This window comes from Mobula birostris, chromosome 8, assembly GCF_030028105.1.
Source record: "Mobula birostris isolate sMobBir1 chromosome 8, sMobBir1.hap1, whole genome shotgun sequence".
Taxonomy (NCBI): domain Eukaryota; kingdom Metazoa; phylum Chordata; class Chondrichthyes; order Myliobatiformes; family Myliobatidae; genus Mobula; species Mobula birostris.
Genome location: NC_092377.1, coordinates 136,695,636 through 136,722,896, shown reverse-complemented (window position 1 = coordinate 136,722,896; position 27,261 = coordinate 136,695,636). Strand labels below are relative to the sequence as shown.

General features: G+C 40.8%; 2 protein-coding genes across 2 annotated transcripts in view; both read right to left on the bottom strand.

The window, feature by feature from the left end:
• The window catches only part of gck (glucokinase (hexokinase 4)), a 65,385-nt gene extending 49,731 nt beyond the window's left edge, over positions 1-15,654 (bottom strand). Inside the window, exon 1 of the mRNA XM_072266387.1 lies at positions 15,601-15,654. Coding sequence (XP_072122488.1) covers positions 15,601-15,651 — 51 coding nt within the window. The 5' untranslated portion in view covers positions 15,652-15,654. The remainder of the gene's footprint in view (positions 1-15,600) is intronic.
• A 7,410-nt stretch (positions 15,655-23,064) lies between these two features.
• Positions 23,065-27,261, bottom strand: part of LOC140201760 (V-type proton ATPase subunit B, brain isoform) — a 44,542-nt gene continuing 40,345 nt past the window's right edge. Inside the window, exon 14 of the mRNA XM_072266386.1 lies at positions 23,065-24,681. Coding sequence (XP_072122487.1) covers positions 24,539-24,681 — 143 coding nt within the window. The 3' untranslated portion in view covers positions 23,065-24,538. The remainder of the gene's footprint in view (positions 24,682-27,261) is intronic.

The window sequence follows — 27,261 nt, the reverse complement described above, 5'->3', positions numbered from 1 at the left end:
TGGGAAGTGGAATTAAAATGGGTCGCCACTGAGAGATTATGCTTGTTCTGGCAGATGGAGCATAGATGCTCGGTGAAGCGATCTCCCAATCTACATCCGGCCTCACTAATATACAAGAGGTCACACCGGGAGCACCAAACACAGTATATGACCCCAACAGACTCACAGGTGAAGTGATGCCTTGCCTGGAAGAATCTTTAGGGCCCTGAATGGTACTGAGGGTGGAGATGTAGGGGCAGATAAAGAACTTGTTCCGCTTGCAAGGATAATGTCACTCCCTTGTCCATTTGTCCCTCCTCTCTGATCTCCTTCCTGACAATTATCCTTGCAAGCAGAACAAGTGCTTCACCTGCCCCTACACCTCTTCCCAAACAGTCTTTCCAGGTGAGGCGACACTTCACCTGTGAGTCTGTCGGGGTCATATACTGGGTCCGGTGCTCCTGGTGTGGCCTCTTGTATATCGGTGAGACCCGACGTAGATTGGGAGACTGCTTTGCCAAGCACCTATGCTCTGTCTGCCAGAACAGGCGGGATCTCCCGGTGGCCACCCATTTTAATTCCACTTCCCATTCCCATTCCGATATGTCCATCCATGGCCACTGTTAGGATAAGGTCACACTTAGGATGGGTATTATATTCTGTATGGGTAGCCTCCAACCTGATGGCACGAAAATCAATTTCTCAAACTTCCAGTAATGCCTCCAACCCGTCCCCCTTCACCATTTCCCATCCCCTTTTCCCTCTCTCGTGTTATCTCCTTGCCCACACATTGCCTCCGTCTGGTGCTGGTGCTCCTCCCCCTCCTACTCCTTCTTTCTTCCATGGTTTTCTGTCTCTTTCATCAATCAACTTCCTAGCTCTTTGCTTCATCCTTCCCCCTCCAAGTTTCACCTATCGCCTAGCACTTCTCTCTCCCCTCCCCCCACCTTTCAAATCTACTCCTCAGCTATTTTTCTCCAGTAGTGGTGAAGGGTCTTGGCCCGAAATGTCGACTGTACATTTTTCCATAGATGCTGCCTGGCCTGCTGAGTTCCTCCAGCATTTTGTGTGTGTTGCTCGGATTTCCAGCATCTGCAGATTTTCTCTTGTTTGTGAGGCATGAAGGTCCAGGTTAGAGATGAGGGGGAGTTGCCTCTTTGACGAGGGGGGATATAATAACAGTGCTTAGAGAGAATATTCTTAAGGGATTGTCCGGTGATACTACGTCAGTAGAACCCAGAAACAATTAGAGCATGTGACTTCTATGGGACTGCAGTATAGACCTCCCAACAGTCAGTGCAAATTAGGATAGCAGATATGTAGAGAGATTGCAGATAATTGTAAGAATAATAGGACAGCGGAATAGGAACCAGAGCTATAGAGTTGAGGATAGGGCAGTTGATATTTTAGTCAATGCATTGTGTAGTGAGACCATGAGGAAAGACAGGCAGAAGACAGGGCAAAATTACAGTCAGTGGGATGAATTGAAGTGTAACAGGCGAGCAAAATAAAAAAGGGTGACAAAACAAAACTGAAGGTGTTATATTTGAATGCATGTAGCATACAGAATAAGATAAATGATCATGTAGATATTGGCAGGTATGACATTGTGGGTATACTGAGTCATGGCTGAAAGAAGATCACAGTGGTGAGCCTAACATCCAAGCATACACATTGTATTGAAAGGACAGGCAGTGGGGGTGGAGTGGTTCTGTTGGTAAAAGAATGAAATCAAATCATTGGAAGGAAGTGCGTAGGATTGGAAGATGTAGAATCTTTGTCAAGGGTAAAAAGAGCCTGATGGGAGTTATATATAGGCCTCCAAACAATAGCCATGATGTGGGATACGAATTACAATAAGAGGTAGAAAAGCATGTAATGAGGCCAATTTTATGACCGTCTCAGCAGATTTTAATATGCAGGTAAACTAGGGAAAACAAGTTGGTACCGGATCCCAAGAGGGGCAATTTGTAGAATGTGTATGTATGGCTTTTTAGAGCAGCTTCACTAGCGGAAGGACAATTCTGAATTGAATGTTGTGTAATGAACTAGATTCGACTAGAGTGCTTAAGTTAAAGGAATCATCATAATATGATAGAATTCACCCCACAGTTTGAGAAGGAGAAGCTAAAATCGGACTTATCAGTATTACAGTGGAGTGAAAGGAATTACAGAGTCAAGAAAGAGGAGCTGGCCAAAGTTGATTGGAAAGGAGCACTACCAGGGAGGATGTCAGAACAGCAATGGCTGGAGTTTCTGGGGCAATTCTGGTGCAGGATAAATACATCCCAAAGACGAAGCAGCATTCCAAAGGAACGGTACCCAAGGTAGGAAGTCAAAGACAGCATAAAAGTGAAAGAGGGGGCATATAATATAGCAAAAATTAGTAGGAGGTTAGAAGATTGGGAAGCTTTTAAAAACCAACAAAGGCAACAAAAAGCCAAGGGTTTTTGGTATCAGGGTTCTGAAAGAGGTAGCTGAAGAGATTTTGGAGACATTAGTAATGATCTTTCAAGAAGCACTAGATTCTGGAATGGTTCCAGAGGACAGGAAAATTGCAAATGTCACTCCACTCTTCTAGAAGAGAGGGAGAAAGAAGAAAGGAAACTATAGGCCAACTAGCCTGACTTCAGTGTTTGAGAACAGTTGAATTCCATTATTAAATATGAGATTTCAGGATGCTTGGAGGCACAGGATAAAGCAGGCCAAAGTTGGCAAAATTTCCTTTAGGAGAAATCTTGCTAACAGATCTGTTGGAATTGTTTGAGGAAATAACAGGCAGCAGATGAGAATGAGTAGATGTTGCTCACTTGAATTTTGACAAGTTGCTGCACATGAGACTGCTTAACAAAGTAAGAGCCCATGGCATTACAGGAAAGATAATAGCATGGATAGAAGATTGACTGACTGGCAGGAGGCAAATAGTGAGAATAAAGGGGTCCTAGTCTGGTCGATTGCCAATGACTAGTGGTGTTCCACAGAAGTTAGTATTAGGACTGCTTCTTTTCACATTTGGATTTGGATGATAGAATTGAAGGGTTTTGGCCAAGTTGCAGATGATTTGAAGGTAGGTGGAGGGGCAGGTAGTGTTGAGGAAGCAGAGCATCTGCAAAGGGACAGATTGAGAGCCTGGCCTGCTGAGTTCCTCCAGCCTTTTGTGTGTGTTGCTTAGGCAAAGAAGTGACAGACGGAATATAATGTAGGGAAGTGTATGGTCATGCATTTTGATGGAAGGAATAAATGCATAAACTATTCTCTAAATTGGGAGAAAATTCGAAAATCAGAGGTACAAAGAGAATTGGGGGTCGTCATGCATGATTTCCTATACATTAACTTGCAGATTAAGTTGGTAGTAAGGAAAGCAAATGCAATGGTAGCATTCATTTCATGAGGACTAGAATATAAGAGCAAGGATGTGCTTCTAAGGTTTTATAAGATCATAGGATATAGGTGCAGAATTAGGCCATTTGGCCCACTGAATCTGCTCCACCATTTCATCAGGACTGATTCAATTTTCCTCACCCCCAGTCTCCTGCCTTCTCCCCGTATCCCTTCATGCCCTGACCAATCAAGAACCTATCAACCTCTACCTTAAATATACATAAAGATTTGGCCTCCACAGCTGCCTGTGGCAAAGAATTCCACAGATTCACCACTCTCTGGCTAAAAGAATTCCTCCTCAAGTCCACTCTGAAAAGACACTCCTCTATTCTGAGGCTGTGTCCTCTGGTCTTAGACTCTCCCCACCATAGGAAACACCCTTTCCGCATCCACTCTATCAAGGCCTTTCACAATTCGATAGGCTTCAATGAGGTCACTCCTCATTCTCCTGAATTCTAGTGAATACAGGCTCTTCCAATGACAAAATATTCGATCCTGGAATCATTTTTGTGAATCTCCTTCAAACCCTCTCCAGTTTCAGCAGATCCGTTTTAAGATATGGGGCCCAAAACCACTCGCAATACTCCAAGTGAGGCCTCACCAGTGTTTTATAAAATCTCGACATTACATCCTTGCTTTTATACTCTAGTGCTCTTGGATTGAATGCTAACATCACATTTGCCTTCCTCACTACAGACTCAACCTGCAAATTAATCTTTAGGGAATCCTGCACACGGACTCCCTAGTCCCTTTGTGTCTCCGTTTTTTGCATTACATTGGGGGGGGGGCAGAACTTATTGAAACCTATCGAATATTGAAAGTCCTAGATACGGTGATGTGGAAAGGGTGTCTTCTATAGTGGGTAAGCAGGACCAGAAGGCACAGGCTCAGAATAGAGGGATGTCCATTTAGAACAGAAATGAAGAAGAATTTCTTTAGCCAGAGAGCTTTGAGTCTGTGGAATTCATTGCTACGGACTATGGAGGCCAATATATTTAAAGCAGAGGCTGATAGGTTCTTGATTAGTCTAGGCATCAAAGTTTACGGGCAGAAGACAGGAAATAGGGTTGAGAGGAATAATAAATCAGCCATGATGGAATGACAGAGTAGAAATAATGGGCAAATGGCCTTATTCTGCTCCGATGTGTTTACGGTCTTATGATGCTGTTTAGGATAGACTCTACCTTCCCTAATATTGATTGGGCCACCCATTGTGCAAAGGACTTGGGTTGATGGAATTTATTAAATGACTCCAATGAAGTTTCCTTTTATTGATGTATAGAGGGTTCTATTAGAGAGGATGCCACAGCAGACCTCCTCTCAGGGAATAAAATAGGGTAAGTGACTTAAGTGTCAGTGGGGGAGAACTTTGGGACCATAGTTATATTAGTTTTTAAGTAGTTATGGAGAAAGATAAGACGAGTTCACAGGTTAAGTTCTGAAACTGGGCAGGGCCAATTTTGGAGATATTGAACAGGGGTCTTGTAGGGTAGAGACTGCTTGTGGGGTAAAGGGACAACTGAAATGGGAAGTTTAGGGAACCCTGGCTGTCACGATATGGTGAAACTCTGGTTAGCAAAAGGAAAGAGGCGTACATCAGATTTAAGCAATCATGACCAAGCAAATCCTTTGAAGTGCATAGAGGGAAATCTAGTGGGCAAATGCAGAGCGTAAGGTGGATCTGGCAGACTAGATTAAGGAAAATCCTGAGATTCTTCAGGTATACAGTACTAAGAGAAAAGGGTGGTAGGGACAGAATAAGTCCCCTTAAAGATCGACATGGTTATCTACCTGTTAATACATAGAAGATGAATGAGATTTTTAGCAAGTTTTCTCTCAGTTTCTACTGTGGAGAATATCATGGTTGCTAAGGAATTGAGGCAAGTGAGTTGTGAGTTCTTAGCCCTCCTCTCTGAATTAACAGGGAGGAGGTATGGGTGGCATCAAAGCACATTAAAGAGGATAGATCCCTGGAGCCTGATGGAGTGCATCGTCAGACCTTGCAAGAAGCCAGGGAAGAAATTTCCAGGGAAGCCTATGCAGAGGTATTTGTTTCATCTTTAGCCACAGATGATATTACAGAAGACCAGAGAGTAGCTAAATTTGAACCATTATTTAAGAAAAGCAGCAAAGACAAGTCAGGGAACTATAGGCTGGTGAGCCTGTAGCAGTGAATTAGTTACTGCGACCATCAAGTCTGCTCCACCATTCCAGCATGGCTGACTGATTATCCCCTATTCTCCTGCCTTCTCCTTGTCATCTTTGGCACCCTTACTAATCAAGAACCTATCAACCTCCACTTTAAATATACCCAATGACTTGGCCTCCACAGCCATCTGTGACATTGAATTCCACAAGTTCATCATGCTCTGGCTAAAGAAATTCCCCCTCATCTCTGTTCTAAAGGGATCTCAGTCCTTCTATTCTGAGGCTATGCCCTCTGGTTCCAAACTCTCCCACTATAGAAAACATCCTCTCCGTCCACTCTAGCTGGACATTTCAATAATTGATAGGTTTCAGTGAGATACCCCCTCTTTCTAAGTTCCAGCGAGTTCAAGTCCAGAGCCATCAAATACACCTCTTGGGTTAACCCTTTCATTCCCAGGATCATTCTCATGAACCTCCTCTAGTCACAGCACATCCCTTCTCAGATAAGGGGCTTAAAACTGCCCACGATACTCCAAGAGCAGTCTGGCCAAAGCCTTATAAAGCTTCAGCATTATATCCTTGCTTTTATAATCTAGTTCTCTCAAACATTGCATTTGCCTTCCTTACCATCGACTCAACCTGCAAGCTAACACTTAGGAAATCGTGCACAAGGACTCCCAAGTGCCCTTGCACCTCTGATTTTTGATCCTACACCCCATTTATAAAATAGTCAATGCCTCTATTCCCTCTACCAAAGTACATGACCATACACTTCCCTCTATTCCATGTATTCCATCTGCCACTTACTTGCCTATTCTCCTATTCCAACTAAGTCCTCCTGCAGACTCTCTGCTTCTTCATTACTACCTGCACCTCCACCTACCTTTGTATCGTCAACAAATATCGTTGACATACGTGAAAAGAGGTGATCCCAATACCAACCCCTGTGGAGCACCACTAGTCACCCGCAGCTAACCACTAAAGGACACCTTATTCCCACTCTTTGCCTCCAGTCAGTCAGCTAATCTTCCTTGCCTACTAGTACCTTTCCTATAATACCATGGCTCTAACCTTGTTTACCAGCCTTGGGTGTGGCATCTTGTCAAAGGGCTTCTGAAAATCTAAGTAAGCAACATCCACTGTCTCTCCTTTGTTGACTCTGTTTATTATTTCCTCAAAGAATTCCAACAGATTTGTCAGGCAAGATATCCCCTGAAGGAAACCATGCAGATTCCAATTTATTTTATCATGTGCCTCCAAGCATTCAAAACCCCATCATTAATAATGGATTTTTACTAACCACTGAAGTCAGGCTAACTGGCCTATAATTTCCTGTCGTCTGCCTCCCTCCCTTCTTAAAAAGAGTGGAGTGACATTTGCAATTTTCCAGTCCTCTAGAACCATTCCAGAATCTAGTGATACTTGAAATATCATTACAATGCCTCCACAATCTCTTCAAGTACCTCTTTCATAACCCTGAGGTGCAGTCTATCTGGCCCAAGTGACTAATCATACTCCTTCAGACCTTTCAGTTTTCCAAGCACCTTCCTCTTAGTAATAGCAACTGACATCTGTGCCATTCTGCCTCCTGACACACACGAGTTACTAACATACTGCTGGTGTCTTCCACAGTGAAGACTGACACAAAATACTAATTGAGTTTGCCCACTATTTCTTTATCCCCCTTTAGTACCTCTAGTGTTATTTTTCCAGCAGTCCAATATCCACTCTTTCCTCTCTTTTACTCTTTACTATATATATATCTGGGAAAAAAAAACATAGTTATCCTCTTTCATATTATTGGCGAGCTTACCTTCATATTTCATCTTTTCTCTCCTTATAGCTTTTCTAGTTGCCTTCTGTTGGTTTTTAAAAGCTACCATCTAATTGTCGCTATTTTGTATGCCCTCTCTTTTGCTTTTATGCTGCCTTTGACTTTCCATGTCAGGAACAATTGTGTCATCCTCCCATTAGAATAGTTCTTCTCTGGGATGCATTTATCCTGCACCTTTCGAATTGCTCCCAGAAACTCCAGCCATTGCTGTTCTACCATCAACCCTGCTAATGTCTCCTTCCAATCAACTTTGGCCAACTCCTCTTTCATGCCTCTGTCGTTCCCTTTATTCCACTGTAATACTGAGAATAATACTGCCTCCCAAGACTTCCTTTATCTTCAGTATACTTATCAAATCTGTTTTATTACACAACATGAAATCCAGAATTGCCTTTCCCCTTGTGGGCTCAACCACAAGCTGCTCTAAGATTTCATCTCATAGGCATTCTACAAATTCCGTCCCTTGAGAGCCAGCACTAACCTTATTTTTCCTTTCTACCTGCATGTTGAAATCCCCATACCTATCGTAACATTGCCATTTTTACAAGCCTTTTCTATATGCCGTTGTAATTTATACCCCACATCCTGACTATTGTTTGGAGTCCTGTATATAACTCACATAGAGTCTTTTTACCCTTTCAGTTTCTTAACACTACCTCACAAAGATTCAACATCTTCCAATCCCATGTCTAAGGATTTGATTTCACTTTTTTTTTACCAACAGAGACAACCCACCCCTTCTGCCTACCTGCCTGTCCTTTCAATACATGTGTATTCTTAGATGTTAAGTTCCCAACTATGATCTTCTTTGAGCCATGATGCAGTGGTGCCCATAACTTCATGCCTGCCAAACTCTAACTGTGCTACAAGATCATCTACCTTATTCTGTATATTGTGTGCATTCAAATACAACACCTTCAGTCCAGTAGCCATCATCAATTTCACTGTATTGCACTGGGGGGAGGTCAGTAGGTTGATGAGGAGCATGAAGCATGTTTTCTGAGCAGTGAATGGACTCGCCCAACTTGGGCTGATGTCAGCCTCTCCCTCCCAAATTACCTCCTCCAACTTCCCCTTACGTACCACCAACTGACTGATGGGAGCGAACAAGCTCGACCAGTGTAGTAGAAAATTGGAGGGAAGTTTTCATTATGGCGTAATTTTTAAGCGCCATAATTCAGCTACTAACCTGCTGCTTTGCTGTTGTTGTAAATATTGCAAAACGTGGATTGTGCAGGTTAGATGTGAATTGCATTGTGAAGTTTACATTTTTTTTGTGGTTTTCTCATTTGGTTATTTATTATGTTGTTCTTATTATGCAACAACAGACACAAAAAATGTCTGTCTTTACAATGAAAGCTATTTATCAATGGGTTTTGCACGGTCTAGTGATTCAAGTTGTCCTATTCCATTGTGCCTAGTCTGTGGCAAACAACTTACAAATGCAGCAATGGCTCCCGCAAAACTGAAAAGACACTTAACTACAAATCACAGCCATATGACACGTAAAAGTACTTATTATTTTAAACAGCAATTGGAATCTCAAAACTAACAGAGTAAAGCTTTTGTTAATAAAGTCACAGTCAGTAAAAAAATTCAGGAAGCGAGTTATTTAGGAGCAGAACTTATTACACAGAAAAGGAAAAGTCACTCAGTTGGTGAGAATCTAATAATACCACATGTAAAATGATAGAAGGTAAATTGCTCGGGCAAGACGTAGTATGAGAAATTGAAAAGGTTTCACTCTCAAACAGTAAGTTGAAATAGTGATGACATGTCACATGATGCTAAAGAGGTTTTGTGCGATAAGCTGAAAAGTAATAGCTTCTCTATCCAGGTTGATGAGTTAACAGATTTCACCCATACATGTCATGTTGTAGCATTTGCAAGATTTGTAAATGATGGTGAAGTTCAAGAAAACTTTTTCTGTTGCAAAGAACTGCCCATAACAAACAAAGGCCAAGATATATTTAATGTTTAGTCTTCATATCTGGAAACAAAAGGTCTTTCTTGGAGAAACTGGGTTGGCATCTGTACTGATGGTGCCCTATCAATGGCTGGCTCCGTAAGAGGTTTCATTTCTCTTGTAAAAAACTAAATCCTGCTGTTGTCACAATACACTGCTTCAACATTGCAAATAAACTTTCATGCTGTAAATAGCATTAATTAAGATCAATTTACAGCCTTTATTTAGCTTAAATCTATCGAGTCTACCTTTAGAAAAATTAAATCCCATTTTGGCTCAAGCCAGTTATTTAACAGAAATTTGTTACGTTTGCCTTATGAGTTTTAAAAATCATAAAAGGGAAAGAAAGAGATTAATTTCCAGAAAGGTAAGCAAAGCTTAACTACCTGCTTGTTTCAAAAAAGGGTTGGCTAAAAATTGATTCTCTACTCAAAAGAGCATTGACAATTATTTTTGTATTATTATATCTACAACTTACTCATCACACTAACATACCAAGAGCTGTAGATATAATATTTTTTTTTTATGCAGGGGTTCCCTGAGACCTGAAAATTATTTCAAGGGTTTCTCCCAGTGCAAAAGGATTGAGAAAGGCTTGTCTAGATGTTCTTTGCACTTTTTCCTATCAAGTGTATTGATTGGAAGAGTTTAGAGCAGGGGTTCTGAACGTTGGATCACTGACCGCTTGCTTAATGGTATTGGTCCTGGTTCAGAGGGATATGGGCCAAACACTGGCTAATGCCACCTTGGTCAGCATGGACAAATTAGGCTGAAGAGAATTTGTTTCCGTGCGGTATTACTCTATGGCTTCATAAGCAGCCAGCAGAATTGACAGGCATACATGGCTGAATAAACTTAGCAACACTAAAGTTGCTGATGATCAAAGTATTAAGAAGTTATAAAGTAGACAACATCTGGAAGAAATTTAGAAGCACTTTTTTTAAAATATGAGGGTGAGAGAAATACTGTACTGTTCCGTAGATCATTAGCTTATAATAGTGTTTACACCGTCATATTTGCAGGGAAGTTACTAAGTGCAATTAGCAATGTGGCCAAGGTTACTTTGCCTTTTTCAGGTTAATATGTTACAGAGGTCTGACAAATTATTTAATAAAGTGTTTTCAATTTAATCTTCTTCCCAAAATCCTGGTTAAATACACTAATTTATTAAGAGGATTTTGTCAGTCTTCATTTATTTTGAAATCACATCATTTGTTATAAATGTCATCTGATATGTGGAATAAATGACCACAATCAAGGAGTATGTATTCATGAAATATCTTTGCCAAAGTTTATTTTATTGCAATTTCCACTCATCAGATTTGCTATCAAGTAATATTGTGCACATAAAATTTGTAACATTTCTCAAGAAAAATCTCAAGTATATCTGTTTAATTAAAACATTGTAGTACATTACAGAAATTTAATCCAACAGTAATGATTGAAAAGAAATCCGAATGTTACTTAGAGACAAATTTTGAAATACTGTACTGGTGTTCACGTGCACCTGTCATTCCTGACCTTCTAGGATAGATCATAGGTATTTGGGAAATTCTGTCAAGGGAGCATCAGAGAGTTGGTCTATGCATCTCTGACAATACAGGGATAACAGCAGTTGTGGGAATAAACTCGTGAATGGAATAGAATTCTATCTTTCTAAACAGTGCAAGGTTCAGGAATTGAGTAATCATATTGCAAAACATTCAGTCTGACTTGCCCATCTAGCCATGGTATTAGTTTATTTTTAGCATGTCACGTGGTGTCAGGATTGGTCTCCTTTCGGATTAACCATGTCACGATATGAACGTTCCTGACTCGACCCTTTTTTTTAAATGAGGCCGAGTGGCTAGCTCAATGCTCAACCCGGCACGGATGGAAAGCGTGCTCGGGGGTGGCCTGATTTGGATTCAAACTCAAGAACATTCACTCCGGAGTCCGGCGCTGATGCCATTGCGCCACCAGCCTACCAATGGTATTAGTTAGACTGATACATTAAGTTCCTGGACAGTTGTACTCCCTGGTCTGAAGATTTTGGATTTGATCACTGTACGATTTCAGGAATCAGAATTCCTTTTCGTGCAGTTGGTTACTCTGTGTCGCATAAATTGCTCGACCCTAATCAGCCTAAACTTCAACATTGCCAAGGTCATGCCATTTATCAGTAAGGATTTTTCCATTATTTAATGAATTGCAAACTGAACAATGTAATCAATCACCAGCAGATTTCACCAGATGTCTTCAGTTCAGGCTGTAAAATGGAGGATAGTTCACCAAGGAGCAAATATATATCTAGGACGCTGTCAAGAGAAGACCACTCTGATATCCTCGTCTAAGAGGAGTATCTAACAATTATCTTCATTTAAGGAGCTCAATACTGCTATTGTCTATCTTTCACCAACTTGTGATTGAAAGCAGATTTATGATGCAGTAACTGAGGAGGATTTGTCCGGCGTTTTCTTTTCTTCAAAGGACATAAATATCAAATGGAGTGAATCAAGTTAGCCAAAGGCTGGTATCTGTGAATGTGGTTATCTCAGAAGTAGTCAAAGATAGGCTTCACAAAGCCTTCTCTTCCAGTTAGTTAGTTAATTAATTTTCAATATGGACTGGATCTTGTAGAAGCAGAGCTAGATGTTTTTGAGCTGATTTAATGCCTGCTAGCTCTGAATATAGCATGCTGCTTTCACTGATTAGCATTCTTGGTCCTATGCTTAGCTTCATCATGATAGCTCATTTTTAAACACATAACTAGTGCTCTGTTGCACTCTCCAGAGGGTTGGTTTCCTGGCTTGCTGGTAGTGGTAGAGAGAGACAAGTGGCAGACCATGAAATTATAAAATCTACTCAAAGGATGATCAATCTTTTATTTGAACTATCAGATCTGATTCCATCCCATTCGGAACAGAAGTGCACGTGCACAACAGCAGCTCTGCTCAGAGTGGAAATAAGTCTTGACTTCCACAAGTATAGAGTTGTAGTGACACCCTCAACGACAGATCAATCTGCACCCAGGGACAAGGTTAGAAAACAGTTTGACCCTCATGCTGGCTTCCCATCACTTGCCACAGATCTCATCCTTCAGATCGTGGCATTTAATGCAGATTAGTGTGAGCTGTTCCACTTTGGGAGAACAAACCAGTGACTGGTTGGGCGCTGAAGAATGCAGTAGGACAAAGGGGTTTGAGAATACAGATTCATCATTCATTCTTTAAAAGTGGCATCACAGGTTGTAAAGAGAGGTTTTGGCACAGGAAGGTTGGGATGTTATGTAAAAGTTGTGTAAGACATTGGTGAGGCCAAATGTGGAGCTTTGTGTGCAGTTTTGGTTACCTACCTACAGGAAAGAAATTAATGAGATTGAAAGAATACAGAGAAAATTTACAAGGATGTTGTCAGGACTTCAGGGCCTCAGTTATAGGGAAAGGGTGAATAAGTTAGGATTTTGTTCCCTGGAGCATAGGAGAATGACAGAAACTTTGATAGAGGTATAAAAAATTATGAGGGGTATTGATAGGGTAAACGCAAGCAGGCTTTTCCACCGAGATTGGGTGAAACTAGAACTGAAGGTAATAAGTTAGGGTGAATGGTGAAATGTTTAAGGGGGATCTGAGAGAGAACTTCATCACTCAGAGAGTAGTGCGAATGTAGAGTGAGCTTTCGGGGAAGTGATGGATTTCAACATTGAAGAGAAGTTTGGATAAGTAATGAACAGAGAGGGTATGGAGGGGTCCAGGGTGGAGGTCAATGAGTCTAGGTAGAATAACAGATCGCATGGACTGGATGGGTCAAAGGCCCTGTTTCTGTTCTGTATGACTCTAACAGCTATATGCCTTAAAACTTACTCTCATGATTCCTCAAACTAACCATCTAAAACATATCCAAACTGTTTGCAACCTTTGTGTTATATTTGACCCCCAAAATTAGTTTAACATTCATACCATTGCTATGGGAATCTCCGAGCTGCCCAACTATTTTATATATATATATATATATATATATTTATATTTATTTATTTATTTATTTATTTATTTATTCCTCCCTCCCCTATTAAGATCCCCAGCTATGTCTTTATTGTTTTACAATTTCAATGATATGGCTCTCCTCATTCTAGTCACTGTAAATATCCCTATATCACAAGGCTATTAATTCATTGCCCTGTGCTTATTCACCTGTACTGGCTGGTTCATTACCATAGACAGCTGTGGTGACCAAGTACATTTAAAACAGGGGTTGTTAGGTTCTTGGTTAGTCAGGGCATCAAAGGTTATGGGGAGAAGAGGGCTCAGAGGGGTAATAAATTAGCCATGGTAGAATGGAGGAACAGGTTTGACGGGTCAAATGTCTTAAATCTGCCCCTATGTCTTATGCTTGTATGGCTCCCGGTTCAGAAATATCTGATACTTACAACTCTCGTCCTTGATTTTAAATAACTAATAGCCTCCTCCTTCCCTATTCAGTATTATCTCCTCCATTGTTACAACTCTAAGGCATCTGCATTCCAGAGTCTTGATCATCCTAAAATTTAAAATTGCTCTCCCACTAATGGCCAGCTGCTGAAAGCCCAACGTTTGAGAAGTCTCCCTCAAAAGCCACTGTGTCTACTTGTCCTCCTTCAAAGCTATCTCACCGAGCAGGCTTTTGGTTAGCTACCCCAATATCCCACCAAATAAAATAAAATGCTCAAAGCAGGTGTTCAACAGGTGAAGCCACATCTGTGGGAACAGAAGCAGACTAATCTGAAATGTTAGCCATGTTTCTCTTCCCACAGACGTGGCCTGGCCTGCTGAGCATTGCTAGCTTTTATTAAAGATTTTCAGCATCTGCATTTCAATATCTCGCATACTGTAGCATATTAGCAAACTAAGCTTGACAACGGTTCTGTTAAGCATTTTGCTGCATCTGAAGTTTAAGTAATTGCGTGGTCCCAGTCTTGTGCATCCTACAACCCCATTCAATGTGTGGATGGGCCTTCTGCTAACTTTCTCAAACTATAGGATATCCTCACTAGATCTTGCTTTCTTCTTTGTAATGTCATCTTCACTGACTCAATGTCAATTTGTCTGATTACACACTTGAGCTACCCTAAAAGGTACAATATAAGATGTAAATTAATCATTGTCTCTTATATTCAGTAAAGAATTTTGACCTTAATGCCTTTTTATAAACTTTAAAGATCAGAGATTAGTGCATCTATGGAATGAACTGCCAGAGGAAGTGACTGAGACAGGTACAATAACAACCTTAAAAAGGCATTCGGTTAAGTACTTGGATAGGAGGATTTAAGGGGACATGGGCCAAATTTGGACAAATGGGTCTAGCATAGTTGGCACTATTGCCAGCATGGATGAGTGGGCCAGAAGGCCCTGTTTCCTCTGTGTAACTCTATGACTCTATCCGTTATTCTGCTGTATTCCTGCTCTACCACTGTTATCATTTTTGTCTGTTTCTTTCATCTTCAGTCAGAGTTTTATACAAACCCCACTATGACAGAAATTGGTGCACAACTATCTACTGAGCTTAAAAAAATACCAAAATTGCACATTGATATAATGTAATATGCATTATGTGCCCCAAATGAAATACATTTTGTTAAATACAGTTCTCAAAAGTGGGCAATTTAATTTGCCAGATTATTGTACAGATAGTGAAGACAACTCATTCTCTTTTGCGATCCACCTGTCATTTTGAAAGACCAAACTTGTAAGCTAAAGTTATGATTTTACAGCATAACCTGCTTATCAGGAGCACGAGGCAAAATAACAGTTTGAATTTAAATAGGCACTTTAGAGGGAGGGGTGTAAGTCTTAGGCAGATTTTCTGTACACTGATTTAAAATGGTTTTTGGTACTCTAACAAGAGCGATTTTTATCTTTTCTGAAAATACATATAAAATCATTAAAGAATCATGTCCTCTTATTTTAATTACAGCTCATTTCCGAAACTGAAATAGATGTTATAATTCAACTCGGAATAAAGTACCTCCACTTCAATTTAAGTTTTTGAAACTACGATAAAAAAAGAATTTATTATTATCCCCTTCATCACGGTAATTTTCCTGAAGTGGAATAATTTTGCGACTCTTCACTCCAGTTTTCATTCTGACTTTCTTTAAAATAAGTAAAGCACTTCCAAAAAGTCTGTACGTTTTGATCATTTCACAAAGAAACGGACGGTCAGCAGTCATTTCTACCTCAGTCCCGCTGGCGGTCAGTAATCTCTCCGCAAACTTGAATAAGTCAATTTAAAAGTTAACTCTCCCATGTATAATATAACGTGAGAAGATGCGATTTACCTTCTGCATCCTTCCGTGGTCTATCCTGGCTCTGTTGCTCGGCCGAGGCATTGTTTGGTGTCACTCAGCCTCTCTCACATCTAAGATCTTTTTTAATCGTTACTTTTTTCTCCCCCCTGTGTTCCCGATGCCAACCTCCTTTCCCTTTGTGGCGGAGGTGAGATAGTTTTCTCCTACCCTCTGCTGAGGCGGCTGCAGTTTAAGTACCTGCTGCCGCCCGTTTCCATGGAAACGCTTTCCTGCAACCCAGGGCTCCACCCCATGAAAGGATCCCAAGTGCCAGAAGGAGCCTCTGGGAGCTTCCCGTAATCGACCTGTGGTGATATGACGTGTAGGAACGTGGTTGGAGAGAGTCCTGAGCATCCAGAAACAAGGTATGCCCACGTTGAGAAAGAATTGCTCAGCTGAGCATTATGTTTGCTTGCGAGAGATTTCATCAGTTTGTGTCAAGGCAATCTTTTGATGTTGAAACTGATCATAAGCCCCTGACTGCATTGTTTCGCAAACCTTTAAGTGACTGTCCTTTGTGGACTCAGCGAATGATGATCAGATTGCAAAGATATGCATTGAATGTGCCATACACACCTGGAAAATTCATGTACAGGGCTGACACACCTTCCAGAGCTGTAAAAGACAGTCACAGGGACAGAGACCCTGTTGGTGTTCAGACATTTGTTGATATGATCATAGAGACTGTACCTGCTGCTGCTGAAAAGTTGGAACTGCTGCGTCTTGAGACAGAGGAAGGACAAAATTCTCAGTCAGGTAATACAAGTGGTGATGGATGGATGGCCAGATAATAAGCATGACTGTACCTCAGAAGTACGTACAAGAATATTGGAACCACAGATCAGAACTTTCTGTTGTAGATGGGATATTGTACAAAGGTAGCAGAATCGTGATTCCTAAAAGTCTCGGAAAAGAAATGTTTAGGAAAATTCATGAAGGTCACCAAGATATTGAAAAATGTGAGAGAAGGGTGCGGGAAGTGATGTTTTGGGCCAGGATGAATCAAGAAATTGCAAAATTGATGTCTGCTTGTCAAATATGCCTTAAATACCAACCTAGCAACCCTAAGCAGCCACTGCATCCATATCCTAGTCCTCAGAGACCTTATCAGAAGGTAGGCGTTGATCTTTTTGTAACTGACAACAAAGGTTACACTGGACAACAAAGATTCTGCTTCCTGAATACCTTTAGGTGTATCTTATGAATTTTGGGCCACTGATCATGAAAATCACATAAAATTTCCCTATCATGCACCATTTTTAATTAACTTACGTTTATTATTTCAATTCATAATTAAAGCCAATTAAAATGTTGCCTACAATGTAAGCTGGAAAGTTTCCTATCTTGTCCAGGCATACTTGGGCATGCTTAGGTGGCACAGCTGCTGCATGGCAGGACAGGTTTTGGTAATAATTATTGGGTTCAGTACTGTAAGGATGGAATTTGCTATCACCAGGCACAAAAATTTCTATGAAGGATTTTGATATTTGAGACAGATGCTTCCCAGAATAACTGATGCCAAGATCAAGGAAAGCATTTTTGTTGGTCCACAAATCAAACAGGTCATCAATGACAGCAAATTTGCAGAATTTCTAGTGGGACCGGAGAAAATCACATGGAAGGCATTCAAGGAAGTTGCTGAAATTTTTCTTGGCATCTACAGAGCACCAAACTACATGCAGCTGGTTGAAAGCATGCTTCAAGCATATAAAACCATGAAATACAACATGTCACTAAAGATTCATTTTCTGCTTTCCCATTTAGACTTCTTCCCTGCAAATCTTGGCGCTGTTAGGGACGAGCATGGTGAAAGGTTTCACCAGGACATTGCGGTCATGGAGAAAAGATACCAGGGCAACTGAAATCCATCAATGCTGGCGAATTATTTTTGGACACTTAAGCGAGAAGCCTCAGACACTGAGTACAAATGAAAATCATTAACAATATATTTTTAACTTAGTTGAACTATTGCAAAGGATCAGCACCATTATGCAATTAAACACATTATATTCAATAAAAGTTAATTTGTTGTTTCTCCAAATTCCTACGTGATACAAGTAGTCTGAAATTATATTTGTGTTCATCTTCAAGCAGTCTATCATAAACAAAAAAATCTGAGGAAGCAACACTTTTGAAAACATTTGTTGTTCAGTGTTATCTATTAATAACAGATTACTACTCATTGTATCCTGAAGTGTGTGGCCTGAGCAGAACAACAGCAGAGCATAATTACATGCATGAAATCAGTTTTTTCCAGACATGGTGTACCTGATGAAGTTTCCACAGACAATGGTCCACAATTCAATGGTGAATGCACGAGATATTTTGCTCATGAATGGGACTTTGTTCATACGACATCTAGTCCATTTTTCCCTCAGTCCAATGGATTAGTTGAGAAGTCGGTAGGAATTATCAAGAAACTGGTGCACAAAGCAAAAGATAATGGAGGTGATGTTTATAAAACTTTGTAAGCCTATCGCAGTACTCCACTTGAATGTGGATTTTCACCTGCTCAGCTCTTGATGGGACACCATTTGAGATCCAATCTGCCAATAGATGAGAGCCTCCTGAGAACAGAGGAAGGTGAACAAGTGAAAAGATGGAAAGGTGAACACAAAGCAAAGCAGAAAACATACTTCGTCAGATGTTCTCGTCCATGACCTGAACTGCACCAAGGAGATGAAGTGAGGATACAAGACAAAATGAACATTGGACACAGAAAGCTACAGTACTTGAAGAAGTACAATCCAGATCATACATGGTCCAAACAGAAGAAGGTTCAGTGTTAAGAGCCAACTTTAGAGTTTCAGTTAACTGATGCAGACCAGACAAAACATGGAAATAACAACGAAACACAAGAAGTGTGTGAACCACTTAGAAGTCCTACTCATGTTCATAAACCCCCAGAGAGACTGATAGAGAGATGTTAAATTACGTATTTGCTCTGGTCAATATTGCTAATTGTTTTTCTTTTTAAGGAAGATATGGTGATATGACATGTAAGAATGTGATTGGAGAGTTCTGAGCATGCTCAGGGATGATAGAAAGATTGAGAAACATGGTATTGTAAAAATGTTGTGGTTGTTGTTAAACAAAAGTTCTATTTCTTCCAGAAGATGGTTCTTTATTAGTAACCCACAGTATGTATGAATATAAAAGAACATAACACAACCCACACAGAAGGCCAGTGCCACTTCTGCTGTCCAGCCCACTGCTCCGTGCTGACAAATGCGAGCGGCATTTCTAGCAACAAGCAATGCTGCCAATGTGCAGTTTGCCAACAGAAAGCACCTCTGCTTAATAATCACCTGCAACACTGCCAGTCTGCATTAACAAACTTTCTAATGACAGATAGTGATTGCATCAGCAACCCAATTCGCTTCAGATTAAGAAGCTGATCACACTAACTTCGCCATAAGATTAGAATGGCAACAAGTTAGTAGTATTATCCCATCTCCCGGTTTAAAGTCAAATGAACAGAAATAGTACTGGGTACTATGTCGCAATCTTGTTGATACTTTCAGAAGAGGGAATCTCCAACTCAAATTATTATATTTTTGTCTCCATACTTCCCCAGACATCAGCACCAAAATTTAGACAGAGTACCAGAGGATGGCACAGGAATGCTGAACTTTCATGTTAAACTGAAACCTCAGGTGGAAAAGGTTTCTGCATACAAGTGTGAGGCATTTCACTTTGGGAGGACAGAGTAGGTCAGTGAGCAGTCGGGCACTGAGGAGGGCATTAGAACAGAGTGATCGGGGAATGCAGATCTATATTTTCTTGAGAGGTGTCACAGGTAGATTGGGTCGTAAAGAGACCTTTTTGCACATTAGCCCTCATAAGCAAGTTGTTGAAGTTGTATAAACCTTTAGCGAGGCCTAACTTGGAGCATTATGAGCTCCAGTCACCCACAGGAAAGATACAAGATTGTAAGAGTACAAAGAAAGTTTACAAGAATGTTGCTAGGTCTTGAGGGCATCAGTTGTAAAGGTTGAATACATTAGGATTTTATTCCCTAAAGCGTAGGAGAATGAGGGAAGATTTGATATTTATGCAAAATTGAGGGGTATGGGTAGGATAAATACAAGCAGGCTTTTCTGCTGAGATTGAGTGAGGCTAGAACTAAAGGTCATGGGTCAAGTGTGAAAGATAAAATATTTAAGGGAACATGAGAGGAAACTTTTTCACTCAGGAAGGTGTGTGTGTGGAACGAACTGCCAGTAGAAGTGGTGGATGTGGGTTTGATTTCAATATTTAAGAGAAATTTGCTTAAGTACATAGATGGGAGATGGCGGGCAATGGTACAGGGAGAAGTCGATGAGGCTAGGCAGAATAAAAGTTCAGCATGGACTAAATAGGCTGAAGGGCCTGTTTCTGTGCTGTTGTGCTCTATGATTCTATGACTCCAAAAGGTAACACCAGACCTACCTGAAAAGCTGCGGAGTTCAAGTGACCTGATCAATATTTACTGTGCTAATCCTGGTTGTGAGATAGTTTCCCAATAAAGTGTTTACATGTCCACTGAAGAGTTCCATTTTGTTAGAACATATGCCAACAAAAATATTAACGTTATCTCTGCCACACTTACAAGCTAGTGAGCAAGCTAATCTGGTCAGTGGCCACTTTATTAGGTACAGGAGTGGAATCCAGTGTGATCCTCTGCTGCTGTATTCCATCCACTTCAAGGTCCGATGTGTTGTGCCCTTCTCCACACTGTTGTTTGAAAGTGTGTTCTATTTGAGTTAGTCATCTTCACGTCAATCTGGCCATTCTCCTCTGACCTCTCTCATTTATAAGGTGTTTAGAAGCATAGAAAACCTACAGCACAATACAGGCCCTTCAGCCCACAAAGCTGTGCCAAACATGTCCTTACCTTAGAAACTACCTAGGGTTACCCATAGCCCTCTATTTTTCTAAGCTCCATGTACCTGTCCAGGACTCTCTTAAAAGACCCTATCGTATCCACCTCCACCACCGTCACCGGCAGCCCATTCCACGATTGATGTAGGCCAATGCACCGTATGCTTTCTGTGTTGTTGTCATTTTTTATTAAGTGCAATCGTGAACAATAGCCAGATCAGAAATGCTGATCAAGTCAACTAGTTCTCAAAGAGAACTCTGATAGGCCAATCAGATGGTCCACTGCTGCTCAGTGATAGAACATTAAAAAAAATCATGTGTACTATTAAGAAATATTAAAGAATAGTAGAAATACTGGAGTCATGATGGTCATGATGAGGTCTACTGGAGAGAGACATTTATACACATACTGTTCTCCATAATTCAAAGAGATTGAAGGATAAGGTTGCAGAGTGACAAAACGTAGCAGGAGCACTTGGAACTAAAAACTAATCACTACCTGGAGAAAACAGCACCTGGTCTTTCCGCACTGTTCTCCAGCAGTTTAAGGACTAAGTCCAGCCGGATCATAACTCACAAGTCCTCTCGAAAGTCAGGTATTAACCCTACCTACCAACAACCAAGCACTGCCATCCTGGTCCCTTTCATGATAGATTATGAAGAAACATGTGACTTCCCTCCCAGAGATGATAGGTGTTTGCGCACTCGACTCTTGAAGGCTTGGATCCCATCGTTGCAGATGTTTTCAACCACAGCTTCTGGAAGGCTGTTCCAAATTCTGATAGCACAGTAAAAGAAACTTATATCCAGTGTGTAGGTTCTCACATCAGGCACAGAAAGAGCATGAACAGGCATAGATAAACCTGATCGTGTGATGCGCCGTCTCTCATAAGATGAAGGCAGCATGGCGCGAAGGTCTACAGGGCTGTGGCTGGTGTGCATTTTGTATAGCACAGTAGCTGCAGCAACCTGTCATCTGTGGTGTAAACTACTGATGGCTAGCTTCTCACAAGCTGTGGCTTCATCTACATCTACAATCCTGAGAGCCTTTCTTTGAATGGAATCAAGCTGGCTGAGGACACTCTGTGAGGCATTCATCCATGATAAGCAGGCATTCTCCATGATACTTCGTACCTGGGCTTTGTAAACCGTGGCTCTACCCTCTTAATCTAGTTTGGATGCTACTTTCCAAAGAGCTCCAAGCCTTTGTACAGCCTTGTTTGAAATAGTGGAAAGGTGTTTATCCCACACCAACTTGCTGTCAATATTAACACCAAGGATGACTAGCTCCTTCTTTAAATCCAGCTTGCAGTTCCCAAAATACAGGTCGGGGTTAGATGGATTCCTCTTCCTCCACATCACCATCGCCTTGCACTTAGTAGGCTCAAAGGTGACATTCCAGTTGTCTGCCCAGGCTTTCATCCTGCCAAGATCCCTATTCAGGCTTGCTGCCACTGTATTACTCTCTCCTGATCTAATTGGTGCAAATAGTGTGGAGTCATCAGCGTACAAGTACAGCTCATTACTGCATGCATCAGCCAAGTCGTCAATTAAGATGGAAAACAGAAGTGGCTCAAGTATTGAACCCTGTGGTACAGATAGATGCATTGATGTTTGAAGAATCAGAGGCCTGACCAGAGATAACAACTTTGATGGTCCGTCCATGAAGGTAGCTCTGCAGCCATCTAAGCAGCTTTCCAGATACTCCTTTGGATTTCAGCTTAACACAGAGTCCATTATGCCAGACCTTGTCAAATGCTCCTTTGATATCCAGGGCAATGACACACACTTCTTCACCTTTGTCTAAGAAGATGTTCTACTTTTGAGATAAAGTGGTGACGAGATTGGCTGTACTGCTCTGCCACAAAATTGCCACTCATTGGCTGTTTGTTGTTTCTCGCACCATTCTCTGTAAACTCTCGAGACTTTTGCACGTGAAAATCCTAGATCAGTTTCTGAGATATGTAAACACCCCATTTGGCACCAACAATCATTCCATGGTCAAACTCACTTAGATCCTATTTCTTCCCCATGCTGATGTTTGGTCTGAACAACAACTGAACCTTTTGACCATGTCTGCATACTTCTATGCACCGAGTTGGCTGATTAGATTTTGCATTAACAAGCGGGTATACCTAATAAAGTGGCAACTGAGTGCAAATTCTGCTCATTAATCTTGGGACATAATATTATGTGATCTAATTCGATGACTAAGGCAGTCGTGCTATGATTTTTAACTGCTCGCTTGTGCTTTGTTCTCATTCCGCCTCTGGGAGACACAGCTAAATCCAAAAACGATCTACTTTGTAATGATAATCCTCCTTACAACATAGCGTATAGAAAAGATTAAAACTTAAATACACTATACTCCAAATTTCTGTAGCTTGCAAATATGTCTTCCATTAACACACATCTTGATATAGCTTCTCAAATTAGTTGTACTCAACATGATTTTTTGTGAAAGATTTTGTGCTGTAAATTGCTGTTTTCCCCTCCCCAAAGCTCAAAACACCAAAAGCTGACATGTTGAAATACATAGCTTTCAAAACAACCACCTTCTAAAATGCATATTAAGAATCAACACATTCTTCTGTTGACATTTATTTATATATTATTGATAATTTAAATTTTAAACCAGAGGATTGATTATACACAGAATTGTGGAATGCATGGAATATAACAATTTAAACTTTACTTATAGCATCTAACAAAACAATTTATACATCTTATTGAGCAAATCCAAGAGATAAATCAGAGTAGCTACATGACAGTCAGACCAACACTATCTGTATTCATAACAGCTTTAATAGAACAGCACCATTAATACACAACAACTTTCAGGCAGTATGAGCACAGAAAAAAGACAATAGTCAATGTGTCCCACAGGCAATGTAAAAGGCCTGCATTTTCCACACAAGCAAAGTACTGAGATAAATACATTGGAGACAGATGACATTACACTCCAATTGGCTTGAAACACCTGCAACTGATTAGAATCCAAATACCCCAACTCAGACCTGGTCCAGATAAAGACAGAATTGTTCAGCCAGTTGGAATGTAAAGCATCTTCCCTTTAAATTTTAAATTACATTTTAAAAATACCATACTTAAAACAAATGAGACAAACATATGTAAACAGTCAAAGTTTAAAGGGAAACTCACAGTGTCAGTTCAAACCCCCAGCACAAAGAACAAGACCTGAGGCGAATATTGAAATAATTGCAAACTCTAGCCAACCCAACAAAATTCACCAGCTGATAGTATCTTAACATGTTACTGCAGCAACTCATCAACAACGTGATGAGATGTGCACCTCTGAAGTATTCTACAGCTTTTGTCAGAATTGCAAATGATAGTTTTAAATTCAGAATAATTGATCAATATACAAAAAAGACTTGCTGTACTCTAAGTCAGGGAGTTGCCTTATCTTTGATCCAAATAAACTAAACAAGCAATTTGGACAGGGTCACCCCCTGCTTATATCAAGTAGTATTAGAAAAGTTTGCTAAGTAAACATTAAGTAACATCTATTTCAAAATTCTATCACATAGCTTATCAACCCCAGAAACAAAGGCGGAGATTAGAGCACAGGACAGCTCAAGCATGAGATTGTCATGAGAATGTCAGGAATTTGAACAACACGTTCTAATTGTTTTATTTACTGGATTATCACTATTTGCAGTTTGACAAACTAACACACAATAGCAATCAAAGAAGTGAATTATCATTTAGGGTATCAACTTGCGAGACGGAGGAAATTAATATCCTTCACAGACCTGCAGTACAACTGCAAATGTCTTTCGCTCTCAAAATAGTTTCTGTGTGATCTTTATGAATCTCAATTTGTGAAGCAAGTGCAACCCTACCTGTGGGCTCCTAATCCAGGATCAGCAGGAACCTAAAGCAGGTGGTTCTAATTGTGTTCCACTTGAATGATCTCAAAATAAAACACCAACACAGACACAAATGTTCATCTTGTTCAAATATAACCTTACAAATTTATACACAAGTGAAAATAAATAAGTTACATAACAAAATAAAGAGCACACCAACACACAGTGAGAAGTTAATGCTTTCCACCGGAGTCCCTTGGGTAGAACTCAGCCAAGATAGACTGTGGGATTCGTTTTAGCATTTCCTTGGGGAAGATGCGCAGTAGCTGCCAGCCGATGTCCAGGGTCTCATACACAGTGCGATTTTCATAAGCACCTGAAGAAATAAAATCATAAAACTAAAGGACAGCTAATGAACGGACAATACTTTCCAAGCCTTTAGGATCCACAGTTCAAAGGTTTGAAGTTATCAGAATACAACGGTGGGGCGGTGGATAGTGAAGGTGATTTTTTTTTAAATGCCCAAGATTACAACAGGATCTAAATGTACTGGAGAAGTGGATCACAGAATGGCAAATGGAATTTTACTCAGACAAGAGGGAGATAAGTTAACCAATAACTGGATTTTAAAAGTAAATGGTAGGCCCCAGAGAATGATGACAAGCAGAAATCCATTGGTACAACAAATAGTTCCTTGAAAGTGGAGACGGGTGGACAGGTTGGTGAAGGCACTTGGCACACATGCCTTATCGGACAGGGCACTGTGCACAGAAGGCAGAATGTTTCCCAATCCCACCCCTCACAGTATAAAGACACACAGGGTAGGTTAAATGATTGGATTAGGGTTAAACCAGGGTTGTGGGATATGCTGGGTAGAATGTCTTAAAAGGCCGGAAGTACCTATTCTGTGCTGTATCTCTAAACTAAATGAATAGAATACTCCCTAGGACTTGCATCCTAGTCTCATCAATCCTCCCAAAATACAACACCTCATATTTATCAGGATTAAGCTCCATGGCCATTTTTTGACCCATTTCATCAACATATCAGTATCATCCTGTAGCCAAAGACAACCCTCAATATTGTTCACAGCTCAGCTCCATTAATCTTCATGCCATCTGTGAAAATTTGTTGATTATTCCCTTCACATACACATCTTTCAGGTGTATTATAAACAGCAAGGGTCCCAGCACCAATCCCCAAGAATGCCCTTAGTCACTGGTATCTAATCGCAAATATACTCATCTCCTATTGCCATACCAATTTTCTAACACCCTGGCATTGGCATTATACCTTCAGATAAGTTTCTATCTGCGACCTTGTTGAACTCTTTGCCAAAGTTCTTATAAACCATTTTCTACTGCATTGCCCTTCTTGAAAAGGAGGACTATCCCTCAGTCATCTGGTACCTCATTTACAGCCAAAGATCTCAGATCTCTAGTAATCTCTTAGTCTCCCATAGCAGCATGGGACAACTTCGTATGACCCTGAGATTTATCTACCCTTAAGCCTTCCTATTTATGGAGGCGTACACTCAACATTTCCTCTTTTTTTAAAAAACAGCTGCATTGCTCTGAGCAGAAATTTTTTTAAAAATATATAAACACAGCCTAAAAATGCGCAGCATAACGTTTTTGTAAAATGCATTGCCGTTCAGCAGGCCAGCAGTTTATTAACAATGAGCTACCAACTTCCATTCTGTGTTTGTTACCATTTGTAACAGCACTGTAACTTGAAACACTGACGTTGTAAATAAGCTGAAGTTCTAAAATGTTTCAAAGGAAAGGTTGTGGTTCATTTATGATTTAGAAAATTTATGGAATATGTTCAGTAACACAATTAATTACAGGGTATTTCATAATTACAGTGTCTATAAAAAGTATTCATTCCCCCCCCCAGAAGTTTTCATGTTTTATTGCTTTACAACACTGAATCACAGTGGATTTAATTTGGCTTTATTTGACACTGATCAAAAGAAAAAAGACTTTCATGTCAAAGTGAAAACAGAACTCTACAAAGTGATCTAAATTAATGCCAAATATAAAACACAAAATAATTGATTGCTTAAGTATTCACTCCCTTCAAGTCAGTATTTAGTCCTGAGTCTGTGTGGATAGGTCTCTTTTGGATCGGGACTACAGAACGTCGTTGGAGCTGAATTCTGAAGGAAGGCAGTTTTTTTAAAATCTTCTTCAAGTGCAAGAAGGACGAGACTGCGCATGCGCGTGACATCAAGAGGACAGCGCGGAGAGTTTAAAAAGGAGACCACCCTACACAGCCGACAGCTGTCAGAGCGGGCAGCGGAGTGAGTGGGAGCAGAGTGTAGGGCTTTGGCGGTAAACAGGAAGAGGCGAGAGCGAAGCACCAACTCTTTTTTTCTCCCCCTCACTTTCGCGAATCAGCCCGGACAGACAGGAACAGCAGGGCTCTCACAGCTAACGGTACAAGCTAACGGTTTAAAAAGTTCATCTGTTTGGCGAGGTAAGTGGGTGAGTAGACTTATTTTTCCTGTTTCATTCCTGTAGAATTACAGGAATGAAACAGGAATTACACGCCTGCAGGGTTAGTGCTTTGTTCAGGGTGTCAGATGTGGGAATCCTGGGAGACCTCCAGCCTCCCTGATGGCCACATCTGCGCCAGGTGCACCGAGATGCAGCTCCTCAGAGACCGTGTTAGGGATCTGGAGCTGCAGCTTGATGACCTACTGCTTATCAGGGAAAGTGAAGAGGTGATAGACAGGAGCTACAGGGAGGTAGTCATCCCCAGGCCACAGGGGTCAGAAAACTGGGTCACTGTCAAGAGAGGGAAGGGAAATGCCCGGATAGTGGAGAGCACACCTGTGGCTGTCCCCCTCAGCAACAAATATCTTGTTCTAGATGCTGTTGAGGGGGATGACCTGACAGGGGACGCCCACGGTGACAGGGTCTCTGGCACTAAGCATGGCGCTGTTGTGCAG